This window comes from Salmo salar, chromosome 16, assembly GCF_965601325.2.
Source record: "Salmo salar chromosome 16, fSalSal1, whole genome shotgun sequence".
NCBI classification, from domain to species: domain Eukaryota; kingdom Metazoa; phylum Chordata; class Actinopteri; order Salmoniformes; family Salmonidae; genus Salmo; species Salmo salar.
The window spans coordinates 77,425,416-77,448,706 of NC_138306.1; the positions used below are offsets into that span (position 1 = coordinate 77,425,416).

The 23,291-nt window shown below is 46.3% G+C and overlaps 2 protein-coding genes across 2 annotated transcripts in view; one reads left to right on the top strand and one right to left on the bottom strand.

Annotated features, from left to right (window-relative positions):
- LOC106574694 (obscurin-like protein 1) lies at positions 1 to 19,756 on the top strand. The gene is made up of 25 exons (XM_045697862.2): positions 1 to 517; positions 1,905 to 3,338; positions 6,158 to 6,427; positions 6,615 to 6,875; positions 7,163 to 7,468; positions 7,604 to 7,870; positions 8,076 to 8,351; positions 9,326 to 9,440; positions 9,716 to 9,876; positions 10,045 to 10,317; positions 10,561 to 10,836; positions 11,080 to 11,355; positions 11,539 to 11,814; positions 12,107 to 12,382; positions 12,899 to 13,168; positions 13,427 to 13,693; positions 13,830 to 14,099; positions 14,359 to 14,625; positions 15,292 to 15,558; positions 17,212 to 17,324; positions 17,497 to 17,653; positions 17,954 to 18,115; positions 18,267 to 18,371; positions 18,568 to 18,834; positions 19,050 to 19,756. Exons 2-25 carry the CDS (start codon positions 2,024 to 2,026, stop codon positions 19,325 to 19,327), a joined length of 6,771 nt encoding a protein of 2,256 aa, XP_045553818.1. The 5' UTR covers positions 1 to 517; positions 1,905 to 2,023; the 3' UTR covers positions 19,328 to 19,756.
- The window catches only part of LOC106574744 (carboxy-terminal domain RNA polymerase II polypeptide A small phosphatase 1), a 12,471-nt gene continuing 8,923 nt past the window's right edge, over positions 19,744 to 23,291 (bottom strand). Inside the window, exon 7 of the mRNA XM_014150775.3 lies at positions 19,744 to 22,849. Coding sequence (XP_014006250.1) covers positions 22,721 to 22,849 — 129 coding nt within the window. The 3' untranslated portion in view covers positions 19,744 to 22,720. The remainder of the gene's footprint in view (positions 22,850 to 23,291) is intronic.

Here is a 23,291-nt window from a genome sequence, read left to right on the forward strand (position 1 = left end):
CTCTTTCTCTCTCTCTCTTTCTCTCTCTCTCTCTCTCTCTCTCTCTCTCTGTCTGTCTCTCTCCCTGACATTGGGCGTCTTAGGAGTGGGTGACGCAAACCACCAGGCAGTCAGAGTGGATTGTGTGGTCCCTGTACAGGAGCTCCAGACCCCCACCAGTTCCAGAAGCCACAGCCACCTCGCTGGATGGACAGATACAGCAACAGGACGAGCCTTGAGAGCTGTGGATCTGTTTGATGCTGTTTGGAACAGAGGATTGCACTTGATCAAGACACTCATTTAGCTTTTATTTAGTCAGGACATCTTGAGAGACATTCTTGTTTTAGTGAGAGAGCAGGACTGCAGACGGCGGCCATTTTAAGGGACGCTGAACCAGACTTACACCTGGGTCAAATGTCATTCCAATCAAAGGGGTCCAAATCTTCTTGAACCCTGGGAGGAGATTCTGAAGAGTGGCTTTAATTTGTGGGCTATATTGTCAATGTGGAACAGAGGAAGTGTCACTCTGGAATCACTGGTAAGATTCTGATTATCATAGTTTGTACGATTGTATCATTATTTAAGCGATTGTGTATCATTTCACGTCACCTATGAGAGTGAAGAGGAAATTCAGCAACTCTTGGAGAACACTGGAAGTCGATAAAAGAGCTTCTTTATCAACAGGATCTTTTCCCCCATGGTAACCAAATAGATAACTGGGTCAATGGCATGATCCAGCATAATGTACTGTGTGACAGCCTTTTGGAGGGAATATACTGAAGCACCTAGCCACATTGGCTGCAGTATCAAATGGCATGTGTTCACGTGTAAGAGAGAGAGAGAGTTATCTCTGTTTTGGGAAATAGCCCCTGACTGCCAGAGATGAAACCTACAGCTGCTACAGAAAACTATAAGAACATCAACTGCACCACAATACATTTGGAAGGCTATAGCTGAACCTGATATGGGGTTACTAGTATAGCAACAATGACACCAAGTATTAGGCATTTCTAGAGTTCCCTTTTCCTGATACCAATCCCTGTGGGCATTCAGATTGTGAAAGTCTCTCAGGTAAGGTAGCACATCAACAGTAACTCAAAACTCCCAGGAGGTATCATATTTTCCCTTTAGTGTATAGTAACTCTTATGTTGGAGAGTAAAGGTGTACATACTGTATGTTACTGTATGGATTTTCTGTTATCTGACACAAGGCCTCCAGGCAGGGTCTTTATTTGGACAGACTACTTGAAATACTCCTCTGGCTGAGCTACAGCAGCAGCTGGGAGGGCTGTGGTCTGTTCGGTTCTGACTGAGACGCTACTTTACTGTCAATTCAAACCTCCACTTTACTCTCAGAGACATTATCATGGGTTGTTTTACTGGGTCAACACCACTAGACTAAGGAGAAAGCACTGTCCTTCAGCTTGGGGCTGTATTCAATGTCCTTCTGTTATCACAAAGCAGTGAATACATTGTCCACTAGATGCAGAACATTCAGAGTGAAAGGCTGTAGTACTCCTTCCAAGACAAAGCTGATGGGCTGTATATAAGGCATTATAAACTGGGTGGTTCTAGCCCTGAATGCTGATTGGCTGACAGCCGTGGTATATCAGACCTTATACCACGGGTATGACAAAACATTTATTTTTACTGCTCTAATTACGTTGGTAACCAGTTTATAATAGCAATAAGGCACCTCGGGGGTCTGTGATATATGGCCAATATACCACGGCTAAGGGCTGTGCCCAGGCACTCCGCGTTGCGTCGTGCTTAAAGAACAGCCCTTAGCCGTGGTATATTAGCCATATACCACACCCCCTCGGGCCTTATTGCTTAATTACGTATAAAAGACATCACTAGATACTGTGTGAGAGTTATGTAGTAACTGTATTATTAATGTACTATGACTCATATCTTCTCTGCAGATTGATATGCGGTAGAGACGACCGTGTGACACAATCTACAAGAGACTCCTACTACGGACCCCATTTGTTTTGCCCATCAGAGTGAGAAGAAGGGATTGAGACAGACGCAGGAAGCCAACATGGACATATTCGGTGGTGCCCCCCGTGTACTGGGCTACTCGCGCCCCGTGGTGGCACAGTGTGGCACGGACGCCGTCCTGCAATGCAAGATTGGCGGCGACCCTCGTCCTGAGGTGGTCTGGGAGAAGAAGAATGTACAGATCCTGTCAGAGGGACGCTACAGGCTGTCGGAGGAGGGCCAGGCCTACTTCCTACACATCACTGGGGTCAGGCTGGAGGACGCAGGCCAGTATATCTGCAAGGCCAGTAACAGCGTGGGTGAGACGTGCGCCCCTGCCACACTGAAGGTGGAGGGGAACAGTCAGGAGCGGCAAGGGGCACAGAAACAGACAGAGGTCAATGGGGTGCAGCAAACCAGGCTGGAGAATGGAGAGTTAGGGGGGCAATGGAATGGGGAGTTTAGAAGGCAACAGAGCAGCGAGTTGGAGGGGCAACAGAACCAGAATGGGGAATATAGACAGCAAGAGAACAGGGAGTATGGAGGGCAACAGAATGGGGAGGTAGAGCAGAGGAAGGGAGAGGTAGACCAACAGAGCGGAGAGGTAGAGAAGGAAAATGGAGAGGGGAGTGAGCGGGAGAAAAAGAAGCAGCGCTATGAAGGGGAGCCCCTGCTGTCAGACGACAGACCTCACTTCCTCATCAAGCCCCTCTCCCTGAGGGTGGACCGGGGCGAGGACGCAGCCTTCTCCTGTAAGCTGTCGGGTAACCCTCTGCCCCAGGTGGTGTGGGAGAAGGACGGGAAGAAGCTGAGCGACATCTTCGAGAGCACCCACTTCAACGTCAGCAGCCAGGACGGAGGCTGGTTCCAGCTGAAGATCTTCCGGACGCGGATGCCCGACGGGGGTGTCTATACCTGCAGAGCTCATAACAATCAAGGAGGGGCTCTGGCGGGCGCAGTGCTGCTTGTGGAGCTCGTCCCGGAACGGCAGGAGAGCGGGGCGTCCACGTCAAATGGTTGCAGCAACGGGCAGACATCACCTCGTAGTATAAGGCACAGGATGGGGAGACATGGTTTGTCCAGACAGCCGGACGAGCCCAATCTGAACTCGTCCAATGTGAAGAAATTTGCGGTGTCGGAGGGGAAACATGCTAAGTTCCGCTGCTTCGTGACAGGGAAACCTAAGCCTGAGATCATCTGGAAAAAAGACGGATCGCCCCTAGAGGCTGGGAGGCGTCACCTTCTGTTTGAGGACAGAGAGGGTTACTACACGCTCAAAGTGATGTACTGTAAACATCAGGACACAGGGCTGTACGTGTGTGCTGCGTCCAACGCTCTGGGACACACCCTCAGCTCTGTTTACCTGACTGTCAAAGGTAGGGCTTTAGCAGTGTTTCAGGACTTCTCTTTTCATTTCTTTCTTACAGATGTAGGATCTTAATTTAAGCCAGTTTGCTACGGCAGGAAAATAATCCCGCAGCAACAGGAAATGTGAATTATTATGTGGATTATAATTAATGGACATTTTTGTAGGGGTTGATATATTTTTCATAAGGAAAAATCAAGTCTTGAATTTCAAAGTAGAAATTACAAACTTCAGAAGCCTTTTTAAACCTGAAATACACTACAAGTTTTTAATTTCCTGTATTGCCGGAAAGTTCTCCTGCAACAGGGTGGTCAAATTGGGGCTGCAGGTAGCCTAGTGGTTAGAGCGTTGGGTCAGTAACCAAAAGGTTGCTAGATCAAATCCCCGAGCTGACAAGGCAAAAATCTGTCGTTCTGCCCCTGAACAAGGCAGTTAACCCATGTTCCTAGGCCGTCATTGTAAATAAGAATTTGTTCTTAACTGACTTGCCTAGTTAAATAAAAGTAAAAAAAAATCAAGATCCTATATCTGTACCGTCTTTCCTTACTTAATTCCTTCGCCATGCTGATCAACAATCAGGTTTGATTAAAACGATGAAAGCATGCTCTCACCTACCTAATTTGATCATCATTTTGAAGGAATAACATGCTAGTCAGGAACATTCAGTACCTCTTAGTTCATAGAAATGCCATAGAGAGAGAGTTAGATCTTCAGCTGTCACAACTAATTGCTCTATAGAGAGTTCAGTAGATTGTGGAAATGCATTGCTAAAAGATCTCAGTTGAGTCACCCTTGTAATTGGTAATTGTTTAGTCATCATTATAGGATAATCCCAGGGTGATCCAGCCGTAGCACAGCACGCTGAGTCAGCTGGCTACGTCAATTAAATAGTATCCGTCTCGTCTAGGCATCCACATCCCTAATCTACCAGGGAGTTATTGCCATAGAGTCTTGATAGGTCGAGATAAACACGGGTCTTCCTAACCCTACCTCCCTCTTCCTCCTCCTTAGTCTCTTCCCCCCTCCCCCTAGCCTCCCCCTCCCCCTACCACCCCCCTAGTGTCTTACCCCTTAGCTTCCCTTCTCTCCCTACCTCCTGCATGTCTCTCCTGCCCACCCCACTGCCTCTGTGTGTCCCTACCTCCCCCAGTCTCTTTCCCCTAGCTTCCCTTCTTCCACTCTCCCCCCTAGCTTCCCTTCTCTCCCTACCTCCTGCATGTCTCTCCTGCCCACCCCACTGCCTCTGTGTGTCCCTACCTCCCCCAGTCTCTTTCCCCTAGCTTCCCTTCTTCCACTCTCCCCCCTAGCTTCCCTTCTCTCCCTACCTCCTGCATGTCTCTCCTGCCCACCCCACTGCCTCTGTGTGTCCCTACATCCCCCAGTCTCTTTCCCCTAGCTTCCCTTCTTCCACTCTCCCCCCTAGCTTCCCTTCTCTCCCTACCTCCTGCATGTCTCTCCTGCCCACCCCACTGCCTCTGTGTGTCCCTAGTTCCCACAGTCTCTTTCCCCTAGCTTCCCTTCTTCCACTCTCCCCCCTAGCTTCCCTTCTCTCCCTACCTCCTGCATGTCTCTCCTGCCCACCCCACTGCCTCTGTGTGTCCCTACCTCCCCCAGTCTCTTTCCCCTAGCTTCCCTTCTTCCACTCTCCCCCCTAGCTTCCCTTCTCTCCCTACCTCCTGCATGTCTCTCCTGCCCACCCCACTGCCTCTGTGTGTCCCTAGTGCCCACAGTCTCTTTCCCCTAGCTTCCCTTCTTCCACTCTCCCCCCTAGCTTCCCTTCTCTCCCTACCTCCTGCATGTCTCTCCTGCCCACCCCACTGCCTCTGTGTGTCCCTAGTTCCCACAGTCTCTTTCCCCTAGCTTCCCTTCTTCCACTCTCCCCCCTAGCTTCCCTTCTCTCCCTACCTCCTGCATGTCTCTCCTGCCCACCCCACTGCCTCTGTGTGTCCCTAGTTCCCACAGTCTCTTTCCCCTAGCTTCCCTTCTTCCCCTCTCCCCCCTAGCTTCCCTTCTCTCCCTTCTCTCCCTACCTCCTGCATGTCTCCCCTACCCACCCCACTGCCTCTGTGTGTCCCTATATTTAGAGGCTGAATGAGCTGAGGTATGTGTCCTGTCTGTGTCCTGAATACAGATTTTCTGCTGTGTTGTTAACCATGTTGACCATGGCCAAAGTCCACAGCAATGTCGATAGATTGGTAGAAATAACCCTAAAGGTTTACTTGAAATGTAGTTGAAATTACTGTTTGTTGAAATCCTGCAATCAATCACAGCATAAGTCATACCGTAGCTCATGAAATGTGTTATACCTTGATCAAAACTCAACCAATGACTGGAATAACCTAAAATGTGCCCAAAGCACTGTAAAAACAACCTAAAATGTGCATAAAGCACTGTAAAAACAACCTAAAATGTGCCTAAAGCACTGTAAAAACAACCTAAAATGTGCCTAAAGCACTGTAAAAACAACCTAAAATGTGCATAAAGCACTGTAAAAACAACCTAAAATGTGCATAAAGCACTGTAAAAACAACCTAAAATGTGCCTAAAGCACTGTAAAAACAACCTAAAATGTGCATAAAGCACTGTAAAAACAACCTAAAATGTGCATAAAGCACTGTAAAAACAACCTAAAATGTGCCTAAAGCACTGTAAAAACAACCTAAAATGTGCATAAAGCACTGTAAAGACAACCTAAAATGTGCATAAAGCACTGTAAAAACAACCTAAAATGTGCCTAAAGCACTGTAAAAATACTACACAGAGACATAGCGCAATATGTTTTCCAGACAGTGTATAAACCAATCTACCTCCCTTTCCACCCGTGTGCAGCTCCAGCGGTGCGGTTCAGGCGGTCACTGCAAGACGTGGAGGTGAGAGAGAGAGGCATGGCAGTGTTGGAGTGTGAGGTACCTAATGAGGGCATCCCTACTGCCTGGTATCTGGAGGACCAGAGACTGCAGCCAGGAGGTAAATACGGCATAGAGCAGAAAGGAACCAGGCGCAGGCTCACTATCCAAGATGTAGGAGCGGACGACGATGGGGTCTATCTCTGTGAGATGCCTGATGGAGGGAAGAGTATCGCTGAGCTGGCCGTCAAAGGTAGGTAGACGTCTTATAGTATGGAAGAAGTATGGCAGTGTACCATTCACTCATTTAATACAGTCTAGGAAAGACATCTTGGAGCATCAGAACTAGTTTTGAAATTATTTTCTATAAACCCAATGATTTTTCTCCAGGATATACAGCCATACAGTACATGACCCTCAACTCTCTTTCTCACCCACAGGCAAAATTGTTAAAAAACTTCCTAGAAAACTAGACGTGTTAGAGGGGGAGAACGCAGTGTTCTGTGTGGAGGTAGAGGAGGAGAACATGGATGTCCACTGGTTCAAAGATGGCCTGAAGCTACGCGAGAGCCACCAGACTATCCTCAAGTCCTTTGGTAAAACCCACATCCTGGTGTTCGTCAACGTCTTCCACGGGGACACTGGGGTCGTGACCTTCGTTGTGGGAAGATCCAAGACCTCTTCCCGGCTCAGAGTCAAAGGTAAGTTGGATGTTGACCAAAGTGACCCATGGCCCCTTCCTTAGGGACTTTCCAAATCAAATCAAAGTTTAATCGTCATGTACACAGTTTACAGTTAACTTTTTGGGGATTTACCCATGTAGATCCGAAAGGACTAGAACGCAGTATGGTGAAAACTCCAGCTATACTGTGCAACATATCCTAATGTAGCTGTTAGAGACTAACAAACGTATGACAGACTACAAGCATTATGGCAACCGTTGCTCACCTACTTTGTACCTTTCCCCCTGTTTCGGTTTTCTCCAAAGCTGCCAGACACAGCCCTCCCATCTGTCCAGTGGGGGTGGAGATGGATGTGGACAGGCCCAACAGCGTGCTCCTCTCCTGGGAGCCGGCCCCCACCAGCCAGACCACCACGCGCTCCGTCTATGTCCTGGAGAGACAGGAGGTGGGATCGCAGGACTGGCTGAGGTGTGCGACCTCCGACACGGCGACCTCCGCAGAGGTCATGGGCGACAGTGTACCGTGCGAGGGCGATTACCGCTTCCGCGTCTGCTGCATCAATAAGTATGGTCGTAGTGGACACGTGGAATTCCCTAAAGTCGTCCATCTTGGTGAGCGCTGAATTGGAGAGAAACCATGTTGATGTGATCAGGGATGAAAGACTGTCATGCACTATGGTATTTGTGTACCCTGCAGCTATATGGAAATTAATTGGATGTCACTAGTTTTGAACTCTCACCTCTCAGTGCCAGGTCCCAAGATCAGTACCCCTCTCCAGGGCTGTGAGGTGACGGAGGGGGAGGACGCCCTGTTCTCCATCGATCTGTCTGTGATGGTGACGGGCACCTGGTTCCTGAACAGCACCCAGCTACAGGACAGCCAACGCTACTCTATCCAACAGGCCAAGACACAGCACTCCCTGGTCATCCACAGCACCAAGGTGGAAGACCACGAGGCAGAGGTCACCTTCATCGCCAACGGAGTCAGAGACTCAGCGGTTCTCAAGGTTCAAGGTAGGTGTTGGAGAACGGTGGAGCGTAAAGAGAAATAACATGATAATGTTGTCAAGCTAGACAATCTGTATTGAGGAGGCCTTATAACAAGGACTGTTTAAACATTTACATTAGGCTTGTTGGTACTGTAATGATATGCAATTGCATGATATTAGAATACTGAATACTGCTTGAACATATTTTTCGGGTAATGATTCCATTCCAGCTGCGGTGGTGAAGTTCAGCCCAATGTCAGAGTCCGACAGTAACAAGAGGGTGGAGACTGGTGACCCTGTGGTCCTGTATTGTGAGGTGTCCCACCCCTCAGCCAGGGTGGGCTGGTTCAAGGATGGGGTGGAGCTACAGGTGACAGACGGCCTCAACATCCAATCAGAAGGCAACATGAGGAGGATCGTTATCCAATCGGCTGAGTTCACCGACTCTGGCGTGTACACATGCGAGACGATGGGTGATATCATCAAATTCAACGTGGAGGTTGAAGGTGAGTTGCTGTATGTCATGTTTGGTCGTCATGGAGATCATTAACATGCACTCTCAACCAGAAATGTTCAATTTTCCATATAAACATCAACTTTCTATACTGGAGGTTTTTCATAATTTTGACCATCTCTTTGAATTCACAATTCCACATGAATTTATTCAACCATCAGCCATGATGTCATACTGATTCACGCTGATTCATGCTGACGATCACCCAAGCTAACTGAGCATCCCATATCTGCCACCTTAACCAATCACCCATAACACCCCTAGCTGCGCGAGCCATGTTCTCCCACCTCCCTGAAGAGGAGAGGACCAAAGCCGCTGAGGCTGGCGAGCCCACCGTTCTCCACTGTGACCTATCAGATCCGTATGCCCAGGTCTAATGGTACAAAGATGACGAGCAGATCTTTAACCTGCCTGGTGTAGACTTTCAGGAGGATGGGCATACAAGGACGCTGATTATCCAATCGCCTGACTTCTCCCACTCGGGCGTTTACACGTGTCGGACAGCTGATGATGTCAGTGTGTTTCAGGTGGAGGTCAAAGTTGAACAACAGAGATTGTTGTTCTGTGTTTTCTCTGAGGGAATCCTAATACTGTGTTGTACTTCCTCTGTGCCGGCTAGTCATCTTCTGTTGTTGCTATTGACAGGATTCTCTTGGTCCTGTAACCCAGTGTGGTGGCTTCTGTTCTGAAAATGTTCTCTGAGTATTCTCAGACCTGTTTTTCACCCCAATATCTTTCCTCTCACTCACTGTCCTGATCTTTCTGATATGTATCTGAACAAACCTCTGGAAGAGCATGCTTAGTTTGATCACCCTGTAACAAAACACTCCACTACTCACTCCAACCCCTCCAACCCAGCAAGCCTCCTCCTCCAAACCACAACCAAACGCTAACTCTAACCATGACCATCCAACCTCCTCAGGTAGCTCACCATCTCCCTCTCCCCCTCTCTCTCTCCCCCACCAGGTCCCCCTGTGCAGTTCAGTGAGGTCCCTGAGGAGGAGCTCCAGAAGTCTGCCATGGAGCTGGATCCTGTGGTGCTCACCTGTGAGGTTTCCAGAGAGGACGCCAACGCTACCTGGTACACAGCTAACATACACACCGCTAGGAAACACAAACCGGATGTCATTATCCCGAATGTCATTTCTGCTTAGACTATCGTTCATTTAGTGGGATCTGATCATGTTCAGACTGTAAAAAATATAAGCAGGCTTATTACGAAGTTTCAACAATTGCGAGAGCCGTGTTGGCCAGTGTGGGTTCAGGCTTTTGTTCCAGCCAAGCACCATCACACCTGATTCAACTAATCAAGAATACTGGAGGTTCATTGTCCTGTCCGTCATGACCTTCCTCCAGGTATAAGGATGGGGTTGAGGTCCAGGCCAGTGATAACATCACCATACAAACAGAGGGCACCATGAGAAGACTGATCATCCGTTGTGCTGAGACCTCAGACGCAGGAACCTACAGCTGTCAATCAGGAGACAACAGCCTCTCATTCACTGTCAACATCAAAGGTATGTACTGTACACTAGCCTACATGTTTTCATGTCATGTAACCGGTGAAGTTGACTCCATTGTGTTGAGCAAAGACAAGACTTTGATGATGATGCAAACCTCAATTCTCCTATCCTGGTGGTAGAATATGCTTGTTCATATGCTCCTTTTCCCTTGTTGAAATCAAGAGCCTCCAGTGATGATCGTGGAGCCCAAGGAGGACGTGGTTATGGAGGGTCATATCTCTGAGCAGGTGGTGCTGCAGTGTGAGCTGTCCCGCTCCAGCGGTAAGGTCCACTGGTTTAAGGACGGCCTTCAGGTCCTGGAGACGGAGAACGTCCAGCTGACATCCGAGGGACCGTACAGGAGGCTGACTGTCCTCTGCGGCTCGGCAGAAGATTCCGGAGAGTACGTCTGCGACACGGATGGAGACTCTGTGTTCTTCCAGGTCACCATCACAGGTAAGATACTCCAAGGTTTCATACCTGGTTCATTTGTTGTGAGTGGTAGTGGAATAGTTTCATTTTTTGAGGTCTCCTACCAAACCAATCCCTCTTATCAGAAGACAACTATTTAATTTACCTTTTTTACACTATTACACAATTTAATATTTTGTCAGACTATTTCATATCCAAACTTCTATTTAAATATATATATATATTTTGATCGCTTCCTTTTAATGCAAGTTGTTCTCCCTTTCTCAGAGCTTCCGGTGCGAATCGTCTCCCCCACTGAGTCTGAGCTGGAGCTGACCAGCCTGACCTCTGAGAGGCTGGAGCTCAGCTGTGAGATCTCCCAGCCCGATGCCCAGGTACGGTGGTACCGAGATGGACTGGAGGTGGAGGAGAGTGCCTCTCCCTTCCTGGAGGTCCAGGGAGCCCACAGGACACTGGTCATCCCCACGACCACTGTGGATGACACAGGAGAGTATGTGTGTGACACAGAGGATGACTCGGTCACATGGCTGGTCACTATTACAGGTATGTGGTCAGTGAACTGACTGTTCAGCGTAAGAGGTTTAGCTATGTCAACTATGTGAGATGAATGGACATAGATAATATTATTAATATAACTGTTCACTATGATTTCTTATAAATAAGTTAGATTTTAGGTATCTATATTATGTTGTTTTGATGTATTGCTTTCTGCTGTCTGCTAATTTCCCATATTGCAATATTCTGCTCAAAGAATAGAAATGAACCATATAAATGCCCTCTTCTCAGAGCCTCCTGTGAAGCTGGCCCGCTCTGAAACAATGTCTGACGTAATGGACTGTTTCTCTGGAGACCCCATCGTCCTGGAGATCGAGGTGTCACGGTTCAACGCTGAGGTGATCTGGATGAAGGATGGAGGAGAGGTGGAGGAGAGCAGTGATGTCACCATCACTGACAACGGACTCATCCGCCGCCTCACCATCCGCACATCCGCCCCGAGGGACTCTGGGAAATACACCTGTCTTGCCTCAGATGACCTCATCGACTTCCAGGTCAAGGTGTCAGGTAAGAGATGGTTGGAGGTGAATGGTACTTTGTTTTCACACAATTCCATTTGAATTCAATCAGGAGATTATAAAAATACTAATGCAAAAATTGAAAAATATATTAAGAAGTGAGGATTTCATGTCCTAAATTGACTGAATTCAAATGGAATTGACTCTCCAAATGTGAACATTCTCCCTCCAGAGCCCCCAGTGAAGATCGTGAATAGGTCAGAAGTCAAGACAGAGGTCAATTCCCTGCCCTCTGATGACATCGAGTTGGAGTGTGAACTCTCCAGGACCAATGCCGTCGCTAAGTGGTACAAAGATGGCCGCCGGTTAAACGAGAACGAGAGGTTCTGTGAGGAGGAAGAAGGGGCGTTCCGGTCCCTGGTGATCCTTAACGCTGAGCTGGAAGATTGCGGAGATTACTTCCTTGATGCCGGAGATGACAACATCACCTTCCATGTCACTGTGCAAGGTAAAGAATCACCTAATCACAAATCAAGTCCTATCTGCTATCTCCTAACCCTTACCCCCTACCACCTACCCCATACCTCTACCCCTCATTCCCTACCCCATACCCCTTACCCCTATGTACTTGTAGAGATCTTAGAGGATCGGGTAGGTGTAAAACTAAGCACTATGGTGAAAATAATTCCTCCTAGCCTTTCAGAGGGCAAGGTGGATCTGGAAACATATTGATAATACCTATGAAAACTGCATCTGATTTAAATCAACCAAAAAACTTAAGTCTCTTCCTCCTTCTCCAGAGCCTCCAGTGACCATCCTGGGGAACTCTGAGGACGCAGACTACCAGGAGATGGTTGCCGGGGACGACCTGATCCTGGCCTGTGAGGTGTCCCGGGCCAATGCCCCTGTCCAGTGGTACTGTAACGACAGACAGCTGACTAGCGATGACCGGACCTACATCGAGAGCTACGGCACGCTGAGGAAACTCATCCTCTCTGACATCCTGCCCTCAGACTCTGGGAAGTACATGTGTGATGCTATCGATGACAAGATGGTCACCATGGTGAAGATCCAAGGTAATTGGCTGGGCTATATGGACAAAAGGGTGTTTACAGTCTTACAGATGTAGGATGTTAATTTGAGCCAGTTTGCTACAGCAGGAAAATAATCCTACAGAAACAGGAAATGTGAATTATTACGTTGATTATAATTAAAATATTTTTTTTGTAGGAGTTGATACATTTTTCATTAGGGTAAATCAAGTCTGACATTTTAAAGTGGAAATTACACACTTTAGAAGCCTTTTATGCAGGAAAATTCTCAGCAACAAAAGAGTGATCAAATTAAGGTCCTACATCTGTAGTCGAAACGAGGCCATGTCTACAGTGGAATAAACTTTAACTTTAAAATGTATACTATATACTATAGGGTGTGAACCTTTTCTTTTACACCTTCTCTCATTCTTTATTTTCTCTCTTCCCTCTCCCTCTCTCTCTCACTCTCTTACTTTTTTTCTTTCTCTCTCTCTCTCTCTCTCTCTCTCTCTCTCTCCCCTCTCCCTCTCTCTCTCTCCCTCTCTCTCTCTCTCCCAGACTCCCCTGTCACCTTCGTAGACAAACAGGCAGTGAACATCATCACGGGTTACGAGGCAGAGAGCGTGACGCTGATGGGGGTTGTGTCTAAGGAGAACGCTCCCGTTCGCTGGCTTAAGGACTGGACGCCCGTCATAGGGGACCGCTTCCACACGGGGGTCGACGGCGCCACCCGGTTCCTCACCATTAACCCGCTGAGACGGTCGGACAGCGGAGAGTACACAGTAGACGCCAACACAGACGAGATGCACTTCAGTCTGCTAGTCAAAGGTTTTTAACGTCCATGTTCCCATTCTGTCTTTATCCAATTATATAGTAGCTGTAGTATTCTGTTTCTTTAACCAACAGAGGTTAATATGATGCTATAAGCCAAATCCCAATAAGAAAAGGTGACAGAAAAATGCTGCTGTGAATGACTAAAGTCTTGTAAAGCACCGTGGTGTTGAAAGAATGCACTATGAATGGGGTTTCAGAGGGCGATAGAAGGTATCACCAATCTTAACAGCTCTCTCTCACTTGTGATCTCAGAGATGAGGGTGAAGTTTGCCAAGCCGCTCCACGACACCGTGGCCCATGCGGACGGCATGGTGACCATACGCTGTGAGGTGTGTAAGCCCAAGGCGGATGTCCAGTGGCTGAAGGACGGCGTGGAGATCGTCCCCAGCCGGAGGTTCACCATCCGGGCCGACGGCGTGGAACGCAGCCTGACCATCCACAGGCTGACCAGGCAGGACACGGGGGAGTACGCCTGCGAGTCCAAGGACGACCGCACCGCCGCCAGGCTCAGAGTGGAGAGTAAGTAGTACAGCCCTCAAAATGGGTGCAGGTTTTGGTTCCAGCCCAGAATTAATACCCCTAATTAAATTAATCAACAAACCTTCGAGCCCTTCATTCGTTTTTCTTTCCTCTCCCTTTCCCCTCCTCCCCCCAGTGCCCCGCGTGGTAGAGTTCTTGACAGAGCTCCACAACACCATGGTGTTAGAGGGAGAGGACGCCACCTTCAAGTGCGTGGTGTCGCCAGAGGACGTGCAGCTGGTGTGGGGGATGGACGGCGAGCTTGTCGTCATGGGTGACCGTTTCCAGGCAACGCAGAACGGCCTGTGTCACACCCTGGTGATCAAGAGCTGTCAGATTCTGGACTCCTCTAAGATCACAGTGGAGGCTGAGGGGAACGTGTCTAAAGCCACCCTCAAAGTACAGGGTGAGTCCACAGCAGACCTGGGTCAAATATATATGGCAAATACTTTCAAATACTTGAGATGCACTTGTTTAGCTTGACCTGAGTGTCAGATGGGAGCAGGCGACTTTCACAAGGTTGTTGCTGTAAATGAGAAAGTGTTCTCAGTCAACATACATAAATAACTCAAACAAAGCCTAAGGAAGTGGATTACCATATAAATGTGTATTCTTAGTGAACCATCCTTTTAACAGTCATGTTTTGTCCTTCCGGCGTTATCCAGAAGCTCAGGTGACCTTCACTAAGAAGATGGAGGCGGTGATGGCCGAGGAGTACGGAGACGCTACCATGGAAACGGAGGTCAGTCTGGACACGGGCGAGGTCCAGTGGATGAGGCAGGGCGTGGTCATCCAGCCAGGACCCCGACACACCCTGGGCCAGAGTGGACGCAAACGCAGCCTGACCATCTGTAACCTCAACCTCTCTGACCGCGGAACCTACCGCTGTGAAACCCTGCACGACCGCACGCAGGTCAAACTCAACGTGGAGCGTAAGACAATGTCCAAACACCATGTCATACTGATTGATAATGATAGGATTTCATCAGATACAGCCCTTAGCTGTGGTATATTGGTCATTTATATTGACCAAAGTCTTCAACAATATTGGTCATTTACCACAAACCCCTGAGGTGCCTTATTGCTATTATAAACTGGTTACCAACGTAACTAAGCAGTAAAAATAAATGTTTTGTCATACCCATGGTATATGGGCTGATATACCACGGCTGTCAGCCAATTAGCATTCAGGACTCGAAACCACCCAGTTTATAATTATTGATATGAATAGCATTTCATCAGTTAGAGTAATGAACCAAAGTCTTCAACACTATGGCAGTGTCCTGTTATGCTGAGCTGATAAAACAACAGCTTGAGTCCTGGATTCTATTTGCAACTAAATTTACTGTGCCTTTATATATAGTAGCTGTCAACAACAGCAACAATGAATGTTGGCCTTCACTATCATGATGGTGTCGCCAGCCATCAGGCACTGAAATAACAATGGGTACAGCCCTGTGGGTGAGAGATGGATGAAATGTTGTTATGTCATCTTACAATAGTAGCCTAGAGACTATAGAGTGATGCTGTGGCAAAAATATCTCCTGGCTTTAGGTGTGTTATCCTTTAACCATCTGTCAATGTCTCTACCTCTACAGCCCGTAAGATCGCCATCCGTAAGGGTCTGGTGGAGACGGACACGTTTGAGCGGGAGACGGCCTCCTTCGAGGTGGAGCTGTCTCACACTGACGTGGAGGGCGTCTGGCAGAAGGACGGCATCCGGGTCAAACCCAGCAACCACTGGCGGGTGAGCTGCAACGGGCTGGTCCACGGCCTCACCCTGTCCAACCTTACCCTGGAGGACACGGGCACCATCGTCTTCTCTGCGGAGGGAGTCCGGACCTCTGCCAGGCTCACTGTCAAGGGTGAGGTATCATCATCATCATTAATAATCAATCAAAAATATTTATAAAGCCCTTTTTACATCAGCAGATGTCACAAAGTGCTTGTACAGAAACCGAACCTAAAACCCCAAACAGCAAGCAATGCAGATATAGAAGCACAGTGACTAGGAAAAACTCCCTAGAAAGGTAGGAACCTAGGAAGATACCTAGAGAGGAACCAGGCTCTGAGGGGTGGCCAGTCCTCTTCTGGCTGTGCCGGGTGGAGATTAAAAGAGTACATGGCCATTAAGGCCAGATCGTAACGAAGACTAAGGAGATGATTCTGGACTACAGGAAAAGGAGCACCGAGCACGTCCCCATTCTCATCGACGGGGCTGTAGTGGAGCAGGTTGAATGCTTCAAATTCCTTGGTGTCCAGATCAACAACAAACTAGAATGGTCCAAACACACCAAGACAGTCGTGAAGAGGGCACGACAAAGCCTATTCCCCCTCAGGAAACTAAAAAGATTTGGCATGGGTCCTGAGATCCTCAAAAGGTTCTACAGCTGCAACATCGAGAGCATCCTGACCGGTTGCATCACTGCCTGGTACGGCAATTGCTCGGCCTCCGACCACAAGGCATTTCAGAGGGTAGTGCATATGGCCCAGTATATCACTGGGGCAAAGCTGCCTGCCATCCAGGACCTCTATACCAGGCGGTGTCAGAGGAAGGCCCTAAAAATTGTCAAAGACCCCAGCCACCCCAGTCATAGACTGTTCTCTCTACTACCGCATGGCAAGCGGTACCGGAGTGCCAAGTCTAGGACAAAAAGGCTTCTCAACAGTTTTTACCCCCAAGCCATAAGACTCCTGAACAGGTAACCAAATGGTTACCCGGACTATTTGCATTGTGTGCCCCCCCCCAACCCCTCTTTTACGCTGCTGCTACTCTCTGTTTATCTTATATGCATAGTCACTTTAACCATACATCCATGTACATACTACCTCAATTGCCCCAACCAACCAGTACTCCTGCACATTGGCTAACCGGGCTATCTGCATTGTGTCCCGCCACCCGCCAACCCCTCCTTTTACGCTACTGCTACTCTCTGTTCATCATATATGCATAGTCACTTTAACCATACCTACATGTACATACTACCTCAATAAGCCTGACTAACCGGTGTCTGTATATAGCCTTGCTACTCTTATTTTCAAATGTCTTTTTACTGTTGTTTTATTTCTTTACTTACCTACACACACACACATATTTTTTTCGCACTATTGGTTAGAGCCTGTAAGTAAGCATTTCACTGTAAGGTCTACACCTGTTGTATTCGGCGCACGTGACAAATACACTTTGATTTGATTTGATTCTTCAAGATGTTCAAACGTTCATAGATGACCAGCAGGGTCAAATAATAATCCCAGTGGTTGTAATGTAGAGGGTGCAACAGGTCAGCACCTCAGGAGTAAATGTCAGTTGGCTTTTCATAGCCGATCATTCAGAGGCCGAGACAGCGTTTGTGGTACAGAGATAGAGAAGGAGGGAGAAGGTTGAGGGTCGAGAACATCATCATGAATATCCAGTTATCTAAAACAGGGGTCTTTAATCCTGGAGAGCTGTGGCTGGATTCGATCTTATAGTATAGAACATTTCTTAACATTTCTTCCATGTTGTTGTTCTTTCCCAGAGACTCCAGTGACTATCATGAAGAAGCTGGTAGACATGAGACTGGAGCAGGGCTCTCCTGCCACATTGGAGTGTGAGCTGTCCAGACAGAACGTGGAGGTCAGGTGGCTGAAGGTAATAGATATACAACCAATAGACCTGCCGTATTTGTGTCAGTAGTGTATTACCATGTTATGTAGAAAAGGCACAGACAGGAAGTAAACAGTTTGATCTCATTAAATGTGTGTTGTCTATCCCTGAGAATACGGTAATAATGTGGGTCCCCTGTCTTTCTTGTTGACTGTAGAATGGGACAGAGCTGAAGCCAGGGAAGACCCAGTACCGGATTTACTCCATGGGGAGGAAGAGGTTCTGTCAGCTGCTACAGTGTAGCCTCTCTGATGTAGGCACCTACACCTGTGACGTAGGAGACGTCAATACATCCTGTAACCTGGAGGTCTATGGTAATATACTGTACACTCTCCTTATCAAATCACTGCAGAACACTCTTCATTTCAAGTGCATGTAAAACATCTCAGTACTCTCACCAATGGTACTCTTCATTGACCTCTAGTGTTCAGTTATAGTGACAGGAAGGCTGAAACAGGCCAACACAGCCAACCTTGTACTGCGTACTACTGCCACCTAGAGGTCATGGCTGCCTGACTAATGCTCTTCCATTGTTGGCACGGTTACGTTTGCACACTGTTACTACGTTCCAATGTTCCAATGTGTTGAACCAATCTTCCAATCTCCCTCCACAGTGCCTGAACTGGAGGTGCTACATGGGCTGGAGGACCTGTATGTCCAGGAGGACCAGAATGCTGTGTTCATGTGTGAGGTGTCCATGGAGGACGTGACTGGGGAGTGGTACAAGGATGGACACAAGATACGACCCACTAGCACCATCAAGATACGCACAGAGGGTTAGTGATACATCAGTCAATCAGTTAATCTATCAAACCATTAAACTTCATGATTGCGGTGAATCATTTGTTCTTCATTGACCTACCTGGTAAAGGTCAAATAAATAATAGAAAAAACATTGACATTCCATGTGTGTATTTCTTCCTTCAGGGACCAAACACTTCCTTCTCATGTGCAACGTTAAAGCTGAAGATTCTGGGGAAATCCGCTTTGTGACCAAACAGACAGAATCAACAGCCTACCTCGAGGTGGAAGGTAAGTGTTTACCTACCGGGCTGCAGGTCTACCTCACCTATCTCTGTGTGATGTTCCAGCTGGTCTGACTTCAGTTCTTATAAGCAGACAGAAACCCAAACCTCTGTTGTGGGTGACAGAACTCCCTGTGTCCATGATCTGACCTCAAATCAGTTCTCTTCACTGAAATATCTGTACTTCTCATATTTTTTCACAGAGGCCCCCGTGTCCATCGTGAAGCCTCTGAGAGACCGCACGGCTCTGGAGAAGCACCGCGTGATTCTGGACTGCACCGTGTCCACGCCGCGCTGTGACCTCACATGGTACAGAGGCAAGGCAGAGCTGGTGTCTTCTGATAGGCTAGAGATCCACAGTGATGGCTGCTACCATAAACTGACCATCCACGAGGCGACTGTAGAGGACGAGGGTACCTATAGTATAGAGGTTGGGGAGCACACGTCCACAGCCCAACTCCTGGTGGAAGGTGAGTGGATTGTGGTGTCTTGTAAAACAATATGTCCGTATTGACATATTGTTGCTGTTTTTCGACATGTCCCTCTGTCACTTTATTCCTCTCAATCTCTCACCTTACCCTTTTCACATTTCTCTCTCTCCCTCACACACGTAGAATGATGTTCCTGACCTTTTGTGGAAAAAGTGACCCATCTCTTTTAACCCTCCATCCCCTTGCCTCTCCAGCCCAGTCCCTGGTGATAGAGACAGAGCTGGAGGATGTGGCGGTGACAGCTCCTGACCAGGCCTGTTTCCAGTGTGAGGTGTCCGTGGCCATCAGCAGGCCCCCAGTCTGGACTCTGAACGGAGAGACCATCCAGTCCAGCCCTGATGTCCGCTTAGAGAACCACGGAACCGTCCACAAACTGAACCTGAAACAGACCAGACCAGACATGAGCGGGACGGTTACCTTCGCCATGGGAAAGGCCAAGAGCAGCGCCAAACTGAACGTGATGTGGAAGTAGAGGCAAGGGGGAGAGAATGGGAAATGTTGATTCTGTTATGACCAGGAATCGAATGTCTGAGACTGTTTTAGTGTTTGAAGGTACTATATAAGAATGCGGTCTATCTGATCAAGTAAAGCTGCATGTAATGAGCGAGACAGAAAAGCGGAATGTGATGATGAAATGTGGTACTTATGCCCCAAACAACTGTTTCAGGATCAGTTTTGATGTTTTACTCAATGGTTGGGGTTATGAGCAAAGCTGATCTTCAGTCAGTTGTAAAGGGCAGAAAGTAACCTTGGGAGAGAAATGTTAAGAAGGGTGGATTCCAGTCAAGTCAAATCGGTATGCAACACTCTTGGGTATCTGAAGGTGTTATAATGGTTTATAATGGTGGGTATGAATGCCTGTGTATGGATATAAATAAATTGTACACATCTGTTACACATATTTATTTTGAAAATATATTGATTGGAAATTAACACTTTAATTCTATAATTAAGTAAAAAAAAAAAAAGGTTTATAAAGATGTTATATTTTCCCGACCGTCATTAAATACTGACATCCATAGTTTGAATGAAGGATTTTATCCAATAAAACCGTCAGACAATATCTTAGGATAGAGCTTACAAAAATATTGTTACTTTTGAATGTGCTTCGATGTCAAATCGTGGCTGGTTGTTTTGCTGAGGATGGAGTGCCTGAACACAAAAGCACCTTCACTGGTTATTTAATGATTGCATTTATGGAAGATATAATTAAACAGTTCAATACAATTTGGTATGATAAAAAGACGGTCCACAAACTACGTTACAGCTATTCAATCATAAGTCACATGAATAATCCATTATATATTAATTTCATTTTTTTGTTTGCTTTATTACAGTGCAAAACAAAATATACATATGTGTATAATATATGCATATATTATTTAATGTGTTTGAATACAGGAAGAAGAGGTATAGCAATAGGTCAAGTTCCCCATGGTGATAGAAAGCTCTTCTCCAAAGCACTGTGAATGACTAGGGAACAGCCCTGAAGCAGTTGAAAGGGACTGAATCTACTACAGTAAATATCCCTACTGAGTTTTAATGACAGAAATCATGCCTTGAGATATGAAGAAAAAAAAATACATTTAAAATGTGTGTAAATCGTATCTAGATGTTACATTATCTAGATGGCTGGGGGTGGCTTGAATTTCAAACCAGGATTCACCCAGTTCCTATTGTGTGTGAATCCATTAACGCATTGTTAGAGAGCACGCAACATTCTGGATTTGTACTACAGTGATTTCTGTTGCTCCTTTGGATAACACTAACAAAGGGCCAACCCACTTGCCAAAAGAAAAAGATGAAAACACAAAAAACAAAAATGGTCTTGTCTTTTGTATCTAACTTGATTGACACAGGCACTTGGTGAGTGTTTAAAGTTGGAATGTGAAATTTAATGTATTATTATTTCTTAATACTGATAGATTTAATGTATTATTATTTCTTAATACTGATAGATTTATCATGGGTCTACTGGTTATTTAAACTCTGAATCATCTTATTTAACAAGGTATTTTAGTAGGCCTTTAGTCAACTCCAACACAGTGGCTTTTCCCCATGCATTCATAAAACAGTATCAATCAATACGAATCACTCAATCCATTAAACTACTCTTCCTGTTCACTTCCTGATAGACCATCTCTTAGTTTTTACTTACAAATAACAATTATTTTATTGTTCCAAACCCAGGTAAGTACCAATTAATATAGTCCTACCTTGTGTCTGAAGCTTAAGAAGTTTAAAAACCAAACTACCCAAATCCTACAATCTGGTCTAAAGAAGCATAGTATTTGCAATCCTTAATTTTTTTTTTTTTAAAGTCCTCATAAAAGGGAAAGTATTCAAGTACTGTTTCCAGTAAAAGGAGGGAGAAGTGTGCTTGTCAAAACCAGATGGCTAACACACAGTCTCAACACCTTTCCTCCATGGTAAGGCTGGGCGTCACAGCAAAAATATATTTTTTGTCTAAATGTGTTTTATGATTAGTGCATGACCTAGAATGGCAACAAATAAATTGTGATTTTAAATGGGCTTTCTCCATTCTGATGGTTTTATATTCAACCAAACCAGGACAAAATTGACAGTGAACTAGTCCAATTTGTAGTACTTTTCATTTAATTTAATTTAGCACTGTATCAAAATTCTGTTATTGTAAAAATATATAGCGATATGTGGATCCATACCGGTATTCACAATATAGTCGCCCAGCCCTCCTCCATGGATGTAGCGTTGTTACGGCAGCAAAGGGACGACCAACAGTTTGTCTGGACATAATCTAAATATGTTTTTCCAACACATATCCAGGTCCTCTTGCAGAATACCAATGGTTTTCCAGGCCATTGACTGGTACTGGCAGTGTGTCCATGTGTCTGAGCTGGAGCATTTAGTCTGTCTGGGTTGAGGTCCATAGTCCACAGACATAGTAATCCCCCAAAAAATCCTTAAAGATTATATTGTAATTTAAGGTGCAGTTCAGTCATCTGACTACTGTATTTATGAAAACAGGGCAATTTCCCCGTATAAATGTTATCTGGCACATTATCGCACATATTCCTATGGTTTTAATAAAAAATCTAATTAAACAAATACGATTAAGGGACATGGAACGTTTTGATAGCTGCAGTAACTGGTTAATGTCATTCTCCATGATTCCGTCCCCCTTAACAAGTATTGATGCCCATTCTGCTAGTCATTATGATACTAGCTGAGCGATGAAAGAAGTAAAACAACTTGACTTACACAAAGCCAATGCTTTGCTTGTTAAAAATTTTAAATTGTCTCTTGGGGAATAAGTGAATGAAATACACATTAAAGTGTTAAAAGTAGTAAATATCCATTCATACAGCTATCATTTGTTTTTCCATACAGAGTTCTAGAACTGTTTGGTCTTCCGGAAACTTATCGACTCCAACCCGGCGTTGTAGAACTGATTCTGATTGGATCCTGGGGGTTCGCTCCCATTACCTTCATGCTACATGTTTTTTCTTCATTGTGAAGAACGCTGTAGATTCCCTCTACTGACTGTCCTGTATGTTCCAATGACATTTGATGAAAGGCACTGTATAAAAACCTAACTCATTATAACCCACAACATCTATCTACACAAGCCCATCTGTGGTTGAGGGATGGTAGATTGTGTTCTGGAGGGTCAAGTCCTCTGTTTCCCCCAATAGAGGGCAGTACTAGCGTGGGTCTGAAGGGTTGAAGAAGAGGGGTGGGCTTGGAGGTGAAAGTCTTGTGGTTGATCTGGTGGACGGTAGGCTGAGGGGGTGTACGGTTGTGGTGTGAAGATGCTTTAAGGCCGCGGTTCTCGGTCTGTCCTGTAGATGGCGGTAGTAGAGAGGTAGGGTGACTGACAGCACTGCTAACTGGAGTCCCTCTGTTGCCTGAGCACCGTGTAGACATCCTCCACTTTACTAAGCCCTTCGAAGAAGGGGATTAGATCCAGGAGCTCGGTGTCGGCCATGTCATCAAACCACGACGCCACAGGCACCTGCAGCCACACATAGAAGGGACAGAGTCAGACATGTAGTTACAATGAGATAATTACAACGGCGAGGCACCAGAGTCGGTCATACAGCAAGTTACGACGAGAGCAAGGCTCTGGTTTCAATGAACTACAGTGAACTAGTTAGAATGCAGCTAGAGAGACAGCTGATGGCACTTTCCTTCAAGTGGTACGACATCCTGCTTCTACATGGTCCTTCAGTCATATAATGGTATAGTTTATAAATGATTCAGAAAAAGGTTTATAGTTTATAAATCTGTAGTTATCTATACAATTTTAATTGCAAAACGTTTTCACATAACTAAAAGTTTGATAAAGCCAGTCAGCCAAAATCTGCCATATTTTTTTTTAAACTAATGGATGCTGAAAGAGGAGGAGAAACAGAAAGAGGAGTGGGCCAAGGAGGAGGATGAGGAGGAGAGTGGTT